Source organism: Zootoca vivipara, chromosome 11, assembly GCF_965207765.1.
Source record: "Zootoca vivipara chromosome 11, rZooViv2.hap1.1, whole genome shotgun sequence".
Classification (NCBI taxonomy): domain Eukaryota; kingdom Metazoa; phylum Chordata; class Lepidosauria; order Squamata; family Lacertidae; genus Zootoca; species Zootoca vivipara.
In genome coordinates, this window is record NC_142594.1 from 7,251,307 (window position 1) to 7,263,011 (window position 11,705).

Below are 11,705 nucleotides of genomic sequence, written 5' to 3' on the forward strand. Positions count from 1 at the left end.
GGCACATTTGGATATAGAAATGGAAATTTAAACTACAGAATGATGTTTCATGCTGAATAAAACTCATGCCAAGCAAAGCTCCGATTTCTCGTTTCCCGAGTGCCTGTCTCCCAACTTTTCTCATGTTTCCAACGCCAGATTACACTTTCTGGCTCACATTGGTTTCCTTCTGTTCCACATTTAGGTGATAAAAGGTTGAGAACTGCAATTACTGCTGCTCAGGTACACTTGGCAGGCTTTAGGTTTGGCGGGGTGGGGGGATTGGTATGGATGTCATTTGTCAAGGTCATTACTCTGGCTTTTATCAACTGTTACTTCACTCATGGTTTTCAAAAGTACTACACAACAACACACACACACACAAACACAAACACAAAACAAAACCAGAATTTAAAACTTATCTACATCCCTAGGTAGGGACCCAGGTGGCGCTGTGGTTAAACCACTGAGCCTAGGGCTTGCTGATCAGAAGGTCGGCGGTTCGAATCCCTGTGACGGGGTGAGCTCCCGTTGATTGGTCCCAGCTCCTGCCAACCTAGCAGTTCGAAAGCACGTCAAAATGCAAGTAGATAAATAGGAACCGCTACAGCGGGAAGGTAAACGGCGTTTCCATGTGCTGCTCTGGTTTGCCAGAAGTGGCTTTGTCATGCTGGCCAAATGACCTGGAAGCTGTACGCCGGCTCCCTCGGCCAATAATGCGAGATGAGCGCGCAACCCCAGAGTCGGTCACGGCTGGACCTAATGGTCAGGGGTCCCTTTACCTTTAACATCCCTAGAAGACTTGATTCAGTGTAGAGCTGTTTTAGCAGGATAATTAAGAAATGAGAAATCAGCTCTTGCAACGATTGGCTTGTAAAGATTTATGGCTACATCTCCAAGAGATCAATGTCAGATCACCTACTTTTGAAAGTTAACTAAGGCCTAGTCCTCACTGAGATAATAAATCTCTGTGTGAGCTGTATCACATCCGACTCCAGGTAGGGGATCAAATGATCTTCCATCTAAAACCTCCCTCCCCATGCTCCAATAAGAGCTTTTCTCCTTGACATCTAATTTTCTGTATGGAGGAATACGGCACACCAAAGCTGCAGTCTTCAATGGCACAAGTCAGACAATGTTTTACCACCTCAACAGGCCAAGGTGTGAGGAGATTAAGAGAAGACAGTCAGGGATTTCTTGCAGACAAAAGATGTAACGTATCTCTGTTCTTGCATTTAATTAACTATCAAAAGCAGCTTGTGGATCAGGTGCCCTGCTTGCTTCTTTCTCCCCCCCTTCCCCAGTGGTGGGCCCAGGTCAGGCACAGGCCAAGGGCCTCACTTGCTCAAAATGTCTCCTCACCAACTTGACAGCTCTGTGCTACCTTACTATCAGCCTTTCCAGGCCTCCAGGTTACATTTTAGCCGTGGGTGGGTGGTGGTGTCACTTTTGAACAGAAGGCAAGCCTGGCTCCCATCCAAAGTGACCACTCGCCATTTCAACTTGCCTAAAATACAATGCCCTAGTCTACAGATGGATGGCAGTGGTGGCAGCAAGAGAAAAAGTGTGCCACATTGGAGGGGGGCATTAGTGGCCCTGTGCCGAGGGTCCGCTGGTGCAGGCCGCAGTCAATCGGTTTGTTTTTATGAATTCCCCCAATGCCAAGCTCCATGGGAAGTAGTCCTAATGAAGTTTGTTTGAATATGCCTTAAAATGTTCCAGTAGATTGGGTCATATAGTATATTGTTCATTATGCAACACCACACACCTCTTTTGTGCCAGTACAAATCTGTGTGAAGGAAGAGACTGTCAAGTCACCCATCCAGTTGCAGTAGTGTGCTTAATCTTTCCCTTTGGTTTTGTTTTAAAAACTAAAAATCCAGAAACAGCTTATGGGATGGTTATTCTTGGATCCCAGCTGCCATCTGGTAAGATGCTCCAGTCTTATGCAGGCAATGACACATGGGATGAAATTATATGGTTTCTTCCACCAACACCACCCAAGCTGCAACCCTCATGGCCATAATCATCTCCGAACATTTAAAAACTCAAAATTTTTAATTCAGGCTAGGTTGATCTTGTGGGGGCACTCAAACATTTTAAACCCTGTAATTATGCACAGATCTCATTTCAGCTCTTTCTGCTATGCTGGGGCAATTTTATGCAATTTTATGAGATAACACTGAAGCACGACATATTTTTACAAATAGTTACAGGTAGGTAGCCGTGTTGGTCTGACGTAGTCGAAACAAAATTTAAAAAATCCCTTCCAGCAGCACCTTAAAGACCAACTAAGTTTTTTATTTTGGTATGAGCTTTCGTGTGCCTGCACACTTCTTCAGATACTTTTACAAATAAATGCTACAATATCCCATGTGAACTATTTTCAGACATAGAAGAACCAAGCTAAATATGGTTCTCTATTGTGCTTATACCAAGGTTTACCATAAAATATCCCTGTTGTTTTATCCCTTTTCTATATTGCAAAACTTTCATATAAAACAGGTCCCTACGTAATGGCATGGCAAAATGAGAGTTTCCTTCAAATTCCCGAGTCTATGGCTGGTTTAGACGTGCAGGCACTTCACTTGATGTTTTTGTACTTTGATGACTGGCATGTGAGTGCAGGAACTGACTCTACTGAATGACATTGTTTCTGAGGTACAGTAATATGAAAGTCCTATTTTTAGACATTAAAAAGTTTACGAGTAATATACTGTACAAGTCACAAATCAAAAGTCATTGATGAACATTGATGAACCCATCCTGCCTCATCTAAATCCTCACGTTTCACAGCCTAAATGAAGAAGTGCCCTTAGTTATGCAGCCTTCCATTAAGGTACCTGTGAAGTCTTATAAACCTTAATCCTGCATTTCAACCACAACACTGAAACATGTAGGCTATGCGATGCAGTTCTGGAACTTTTCATCGGTGGATGGAAGATGAGTTGTGTTCTTTTCAAAACCCTCACTTCTTCAGATCTCCATTCTCCACATCTCATGATACTACAATTTGGGGCCACCCAGTGAAGATGAATGTTCGAAGATTCAAGACAAAAAATTACTTCATACAGCACACAGTGTGGAATTTGCTCCCACAAGGTATAGTGACAGCCACCAACTTTAAAAGAGGATTAGACAAATTATGGGGGAGAGGCCTGTCAATGGCTACTAACCATAATGGCTATGCTCTCCCACCACTTTTGAAGGCACGTAAGGAAAGATAAGGCCTTAATTCACTACCACCCCAAGGCATTATGGGGATAATGGTGCTTTTGAGTCATCACCCATAACTGGAAGCCTGGGGGGTTTCCTTGGGGGATTGTCTGTGCATCACGATGTATGCTGGACGGTGGGGTGCAGGTGCACAATGTGGGGTAAATAATGTGCCAGCTTAAATGCCCAGGGTTGAGGGATGGTTCCCTCATTGAGTCCCCCTGCCCACACTTAGCAAATGAGCTAATTTGTTACATTTCAATAGTTTTTAAATCACCTAATAAGTTGCCTTGAGTATTCTTTCTGGGTGTGGGAACAAATGCCAGTTGCTGGGAATCACAACTGGGGGGAGTGCTGTTGCATGTAGATCCTGCTTGTGAATTCCCCATAGCCATCTGGTTGACCACTAAGTACAGCATGATGGATCAGATGATGAGCCTTTAGGCTGATCTAATGGGACTCCTCTTATGTTTTTAAACCAAATATGGGCAGAGGTCAGAAGTGGCACAGCAAGGAAAGGAGGCTTAAGTTTTATATCACATTCCCAGCAAAACAGAAGGAACATCAAGAACTGGGATGGTTCTACTGTTTCCTTGCCTCTTTCAAGGACGGAAATGATGGGACCTGAAAATCAGGAGGCTATTTGAGATTATCATTGTTCCTCAACAGTGGGACGAACTGCATGCCCATCACAATACTACCATGACTGCAATATTTTGGAGGTTTTGCATGTCATAATGTTGCCAAAGCATGGTCATTGGATGACCAAAATTTATTTCAAAGTGGAAGTGCAGAAGCCACAGGCAAAAGAATATGTGGCTCATCATACACTGAAATATAAATAAAGGGTTACATATCTGGAAAAAGTAGGTGATTTTGCATACTGCTGGCACAGAACAGGCCTGCTGTGAACCATGTGCCTGATATTAACGAGTAAAGCAGAATTTTTGCACGCAGCCTGCATGCATAGCCAAAATTCACGTGGTCTGTGTCGATCATGCAAGTTTTGGATGTCTGCACAGGTCCCTGGATGCAAAGACTCTGCTGTACAGATGGATGTTGGGCATCTGCAGAGGGGCACATTCACAGTTCCACCCTGCCCCTTCCATGCATAGAAATGAACACTGAATGCCTGCAGAGGGCAATGTCCTTCAATAGTTGCACTTTAATTCACCCATGTACAAGTATAGTGTGAAGACAAATGTGGCTAAATACTGATGGACATAGAATAAAGAGCTCTGGAAGGCAAATAAGAATATATATGAATAAAAAATGAAGAATTAAGAGATGCCATTGTTACACTCCAAACTTTTACTTCCAAATAACCCTAGTTATATACATTGGGCTGGAATAAATGGTTTGAGAAGATAACAGTCTATTTATAAGCATTTATTAACCGCATCATCAACAAAAAAATAAATCTCTAAGAGGTGTACAAAATAAAAGAAATCAATTATCAATAAAACATAGATAAAATGAGGAAAAATTAAAAGCAAGTATATATAACTATGTTTGGATAAAAGGGTAAAGGTAAAGGTACGCCTGACCATTAGGTCCAGTCGCAGACGACTCTGGGGTTACGCGCTCATCTCGCTCTATAGGCTGAGGGAGCCGGCGTTTGTCCGCAGACAGCTTCTGGGTCATGTGGCCAGCATGACAAAGCCGCTTTCTGGCGAACCAGAGCAGTGCACGGAAACGCCGTTTACCTTCCCGCCAGAGCGGTACCTATTTATCTACTTGCACTTTGATGTGCTTTCGAACTGCTAGGCTGGCAGGAGCTGGGACCGAGGAACGGGAGCTCGCCCTGTCACAGGGATTCAAACCGCCGACCTTCTGATCGGCAAGCCCTAGGCTCTGTGGTTTAACCCACAGCGCCACCCGCATCCCTTATGTTTGGATAGGTTTGCTGAATTTTAAAAGTTTTCAACAATAGCAGGGATGAGTGCTATACTGTATATAGCACTGGTCTTTAACTGGTGGCTCAGAACCAACTATTGAGTTGTGGCTCATGACCCATTATTGGGTCATGACTTAGTATAAGGTGGGTCATAACAGCAGCACTCCTGCCATACAGATATATGGTTTTAAAAAAAGGTTCCCTAAATGCGTGTTTGTGTTGAAAGTGAGTTCTGTGTCTGTAAAGGCTGAAGACTACTAGTCTATGGCTCCTTTCCCTGCTTTGCCTTCTTGGAACGCATTTAGGCAAATCACATCTCTCTGTACGTAAGGCTCCTTGTTTGACGCAGAGTTCGTGTAAGGCTCCATTCGTCAATGTTTGTACAGTCTGAAGGGCTTGAGTGGAGGGTATTATTCAAGTACAAATCATAGCCCTTACAAAAGTACATACAGAAATGATTGCACAAACAGACGGATATGAAAGTTATACTTCCAGCTGACCAGCAGGTAACGCACAGAGACAATTCACACAACCATTTTTTACACATACCAGTCTAGATAATCCAAGTTACTTTTAAAAATCTTACAATACTACTATAGCACACGTGACAACCATCATATAAACTACAGAATTAGCATCAGGTGCTTTCACAAATGGGACCAAAGCAGCTCGTTTAAACCTCTTTGTAATGAAAATATAAAACCTACATTGGCAGAGTCACACTGGAAAAGGCCTCTGCAGCTTCGCTTCTGCACTAACAAGGACCAAGTACTAACAAAAATAGTACAAAGGCAAGTGTGAAAATGCTCAAACACCTAAGTGCAACTCATTATAATCTGATGCACCTCTTTAGTGGGAGCTGTTGTGCAGTTCCATGCATGTGAAATGTAACTTCTTTGTGGAATGATAGGCAATTCTGAAGAATATAAATTAGCTTGAAATCTGCTAAATTTCTTTTTAAATGAAAAATCATTAATTTAATGTGCATGAAGTATGGCCACAATAACCCCAAAACAAGTTCATGGAGCTGAGCCAATTTTGGTATGTAGGCCTCTTCTAGCATGATGTTTTTGGCTGGAAGATCACAACTGGAAATGGGGGCAATGTGTGGGACCTAATACCTATTTTGCTTATGAAATGACAAGTCAACCAGAGCATTCAATGTAGAGACACAAAGCAATGCTCTGATATCATATTTCATACACAAAATATTAGAACTCTCATATTTGCGTTCCCCCACAAAAATAGCAATGTTTATGACATTTTATTTATGACACCTTAAAGCATTTTGTGGACTCCTAAGTGCCACAAAGTGCCTCCTAAGCGTTTCCGTGCGCTGCTCTGGTTCGCCAGAAGTGGCTTAGTCATGCTGGTCACATGACTCGGAAGCTGTACGCCGGCTCGCTTGGCCAGTAAAGCGAGATGAGCGCCGCAACTCCAGAGTCATCCGCGACTGGACCTAATGCATAGCTGCCAAGTTTTCCCTTTTCTCGCGAGGAAGCCTATTCAGCATAAGGGAAAATCCCTTTTAAAAAGGGATAATTTGGCAGCTATGCTAATGGTCAGGGGTCCCTTTGCCCTTTACCTTTTAAGTGCCACAAAGTGCCTTGTTCTTCCTGCAACAAGGGACCCCTCTAAAAACTGTGCATGCACATGGTTTCCTGTTTGAATGGTGGTCTGCTTTCCTTTTTTAAAAAAAAAGTGTAAGTGATACATACAGACAGCTGTGTTGTGTTCAAGTTTTATTAGGTTATGTAAAGAGTTAGTGATGAATGCACACACAAGCCTACATTAATCCACAAAGTGAATTTAGGAGGTTTTCCACTAGTGAGAGAGGAGGGCGAAGACACAAGGAAGCTTCAGATGTAACTGCACTTGCTCACAGCAGGTTCCAGAATGCTGAGAACCTTAGTCCTTGCAGTAATGTTCCAGCAGGGAATTGAAACTTCCCTGCCTCCTTCCCTGTGTCTATTGAGTACTGTCCAATATGGCTCCATCTTATACTGGGCTAGACTCTGGATGGACCAAGATAATGATCTAAAACAGATCTAGGGGTAGGGCAGGTACCCAAAGTTCAGTCTATAAGCCAAAGCTCAAAAGTAAGAACAGGAGACCTTAAAATTTAAGGAAAATAGTAATGCAAATGACAGTTTCCAAACTGAAAAACATGGATACACAAATATAAAATAAGTAACATAATATTCATTTGGGTGTGGGATGGGAGGGTATCTGTTAGTAGGTTAACCTTTACATACAAAAACTGAAAGGGAACTAACATTCTTATAATGCACCAGGAAAATAGCCAGGAGAAGAGCTATTCTGGGATTTTTGCAAGAAATATGGAGGACACGGTATAAAGGTTAGCAGCAGCACCTGTTTAACATTGTAATTTATCTTCATTTAATGTTTTAAAAATCAAAACTGAAGCACTAATTAGGACATTAAACATGATAAGATATGAACAACACAAGCTATATGTGATATATTCAACTGCAAATCACATGGAAAACAGCTGGCTGCAGACATCTTTGGGAAAAGTAAAACCACAGACAACTCATTATATTTCACTTTGCTCCCTGCCATCCCATTTCCCCCCCCCCGCCAGTTTCTCTTCCTCCTCTAAACTTACTATCACGAACACTGATTCAAAGTTTTGATGGCTCTCTAAATAATGGCCAGGCACACCTGCCTTCACTTAATGAGACAAACTGCAGAGCTGGGTACCTTCATAATATAAATAAAATAGTGGTTTGGGTTTTTTTGGAGCAACAGTGACCTATACCACCTGTCTCTTTTTCTGATCTGACAGATGGAAAATCCTCATTTTATGACACACAAAAAATCTGCAAGGTCCTGCTCCTCCCTCACTTAGATAAATGCAGTTATTCCTACTCTAGTTCCCATATGACTTTTTTGGGGGGAAATCCTTTTAAAAATATCTGCTCAAATTTGTTTGTTTTCCAACTGTCAGTGATTATTTTTATGTGGCTCTGACAGTCAGGCTTGCAAAGCATTTCTACTGTGAAACTGAGATCCCTTGCAAGAATAAGGGGGCATTTCCTTTGCTGCAAAATACAAACCAGGGTCATTGTTAACTACCAGGGAATCTGAACTTCCTGAACAAACAACAGCCAGTGTCATCCTCGGAGTGCAGTTTTTTGATAGAAGTATCATGTGTGCTGGCATTGTCTTTTTATTACAATATGTCTAGCCAAGAATGCAGAGCCTGAATGTATACCACACCGCATTTCGAAACCACCTGGATTTTGTTGCAGTTACTGACCTGTTATATCTTTCACTGCAACTCTGAAGCCAATTTCTAGAACTTGGGCAGAAAATAAGCAAATGCTCAGCTAAACATCAAATCCTTCTCCTCGTCCATAAGCACAAACTCTACAAGCACAAAAACCACTTAACAGTGGCTCAGCACAATGGACATTAGAAGGGAAAAGCTTCAATCACAAATACATCCTGTAAACAAGAGCGTTCAGGTAGCCTGACAATGTCATGGGCAAAGTCAGCTGAAAGATTTGTCTCTAAGCAAAAGTCAAGGATATGATTCCAAGATTATGGACTGGAAATTAACCTCTGGCGGCACAAAGGGAAAAGATAAGGAAATTTGATTACATGAGACATTATTGTTTGATCTTATCAGTGGAATTCACACTTACCAGGCAAATGCACGTTATGCAAGGATTGTCTGTGATAAAGGGGATCTGTAGTACTTCTCCTTCATTTTCACATTTTGCAACAGAACCTGCAATAGATATTTTAAAAATTAATACTTTCTCTTCCCACTTTGCTCACGTTCAGCCTGAATTAACTATGCACAGCACTGCAGTAAAAAAAATCTGTAGTCCTACACATACTTATGATGTAACTTACGTGGAAGAAAAGCCCACTGAAATGAATAGGGCTTACTTTTAAGTAAACATGTGTTTTCCTTTGATTGAAGAAATGCAAGTATTTGGGATTATTACTATTTTGTTAAGCATTTGTACATTTTTTTAAAATTATTGTTGTCTTACGCATCCACAAAGTATAAGTAGTATGGGAATGAATTAATTGTGTTAGTTGTTCCTAGGTCTCAACAGACAGGAATGTTTTTGATCCTTTGGAACTCCTTGGGAGTGTTACTTTTAAAAAAGAAATTTAGGCAACTTTGATAAGGACCTGATGTTTCTAGGTGGGAATTTCTCTTTTACTTATGTGGATCAGATCACATGAACTCAACCCACTGGTGTCTTTGAAACCTAAAGACCAAGACTATAATCAGCAACAATTTGCAAAATGTGTCCAGTGAGCAAAACCTCCCTGGAGACACACACATCCCCACACACCCTCAAACACAGTACATCATAGAGGGGCATCTCTGGAAAGCTAACACTTCTCACAATGGCTAGAAATGGACTCAACATCTCTCTGGACGCACCAGGTGTCAGTAAAGTATGCCCTCCATGAAGCAAGGGGACGGTGGAGAGGAGAGCAGCTGAGGTCCTTCACCTGGCTGAAAGCAAGGCATGCAACTTAGAAATCACCTCTCCTTTTCAACATCTCTACATCTGCTGACCAAAGGCTCTCAAGGACTCCCCGAGTGCGTAATGCTCCCTTAACACAGCTTTATCCGCGTGTTGATGCTGATCATCTTAAGTGAGAAGATGCAGCCGTCCTTACGCCACGCAACTGCACCCTACGGCTATCAGCCTGTCTGTACGCTCCGTTCTTTCTCCAGCTCTGCAAGCAAGCAACTTGCAGATCCAGATCTGACGCTCGGCAGCCGGGCTGCTCGGCTGTCTTAACGATCCTCATCTGCGCGATGCTCGCATTTCCGAACGCGGGGTGCGCGCGTGCAAAATAACCTCGCCCGCCGCAGACCCCCCTTTCGGCCCATTCTGACGACCCGAAAAAAACCTGCCTCCATCATGCACGCAGTCCCGTCCCGTCCCCCCCGCTACACGTCCCAGCGCGCAACTTTCGGCACGGGCGAGCAGCCTGAGCGCGTGCCGCTTGCCCTCCCTCATGTGCCCTTTACCTGTGGGGAAGGAGGAAGCCCCGGCCATGGGAGCTGCCCCCAGGTGGTGCAGCAGGAGCCAGGCGGCGAAGGAGGTGAGCCCGGGGGAGCGGAGCCGCGGGGACACGGCTCGGGAGCTGCTGCAGCTGACGAGCCAGAGCATCGTCCCCGGGAGAAGAGGAGCGGCGGCGGCTGCGGCTGCTGCTGCTGCTACTGCAAAGCAGGGAGAGAAGGAGGCGGCGGCGGGGAGCCGGGCAGGGAAGTTGCTGCTGCTGGGGATGAAGAGGCGGCGGAGGGAGGCGGACTTCTCCCCCTCTCTCTCCCTTGCTGCTGCTGTGAGGCGCTCGCCAGCCCACCGGCCCCTCCTGAGCGGGATATGGGTGGGCGGACGGGGTGGGTGGGGGCGAGGCGGGGCCAGCCAGCGGCGGCTGCCGCTGCGCGAAGGACCCCCCCCCCCGCCCGCCTGCCTCGTGCCCTGACAGGAGTTGCCGTGACCGCCGCCGCGCCCGCGGGCGCCCTTCACGCAGCGCCCCTCATGCCCCCTCGAGAGGCGTTGGGGGGCGGCGGCGGCGGCGGCCCGCGAGACACCACCGGGCCCCGCCCCTCAGCGCTGCTCGGCTTAAGGGGGTTGTTTCGTGAGGGGGCGGCGGGAAAAGGAGACTCTGAGGAGGAGAACCTCGCTCCCTGTCCCGCGTCGCTTTAGAGTTTCCTCACGTCCTTTTTTTCCTTTCCCTTGAGGGGAGAGAGTGCTCCGGGGTCCGCCGCTAAGGTGAAGGGAGCCTGCCTTCCTCCTCGCACGTGGCGAGTCGTCGGTGGAGGTAGAGAAACCGCGCACATTTTTTATTCATAATAATAATAATGGTTTGAAATTTAAGGACCCCCCCTCATAAGGAAAAGGCACTTTCTTGCCCTGCCCGTGGTCGTGGCGGGAGAGGCCTTCAGGGTGAAACCAGCAGCACGGCCCTTATTTGCTCTGCCAGCCTGACCTTCACCCTATTACGTATATATATAGAGAGAGAGGATAGGAGACGTGGAGGTGCAAAGACTTGCGGGGCAGTCCTGTTGCCTACTCAGAAGTAAACCCGGCTGAGTTCATCAGGGGTGCCAACTTGATTACAAGGGGGGGGGGAGGCAGGTAATCCCCGCCCTGCATAGTTGATCACATGATGTAGCATGCGCTCACTTATTTGATTGGCAATGCCCATCTACTGGGGTGTGGGTGGGTGGCTGACCCTCTCAAATATTTTAGGGGGGGGTCAGTCTCTAGGAGTTGGCTCCTATGGGATTCACTGGGGCCTATTTCGGGGGTTAAGTGCGATTGGAGCGCCACCTGATTCTGTAAAAGCATTTTAAAAATTATTAAATCTGCTGCCTGGATTAATCCATTTTAAAGGTACCAAGATTAAGATGATGATGTATTTTTAAAAAATACGCAAAGCTGTAAAACAAATGTAAAAGCAACTCTGCAAGTAGGAAACATAGTGGTTGCCTCTTCTGCCTCATCTTCAAGCAGTAAGGGACAAAGTTCAGGAAGGGCACTTCTCCCAGAACTACTCCTATTTCTATCCCAGAGCTTACATTTAAAATTGTGTGAGGTGCTAC

The 11,705-nt window shown here is 44.9% G+C and overlaps 1 protein-coding gene across 3 annotated transcripts in view; it reads right to left on the reverse strand.

Annotated features, from left to right (window-relative positions):
* BMPER (BMP binding endothelial regulator) overlaps nt 1–10,608 on the reverse strand; it is a 158,432-nt gene extending 147,824 nt beyond the window's left edge. Inside the window, exons 1-2 of one of the 3 annotated variants that reach the window (XM_035128736.3) lie at nt 10,125–10,608; nt 8,764–8,849 (exon numbers count right to left, since the gene is read on the reverse strand). In XM_035128736.3, coding sequence (XP_034984627.3) covers nt 8,764–8,849; nt 10,125–10,266 — 228 coding nt within the window. In that variant the 5' untranslated portion in view covers nt 10,267–10,608. The remainder of the gene's footprint in view (nt 1–8,763; nt 8,850–10,124) is intronic. The other 2 variants (XM_035128737.3, XM_088653429.1) reach the window with 2 other exon arrangements.
* Nucleotides 10,609–11,705: the final 1,097 nt, after the last annotated feature.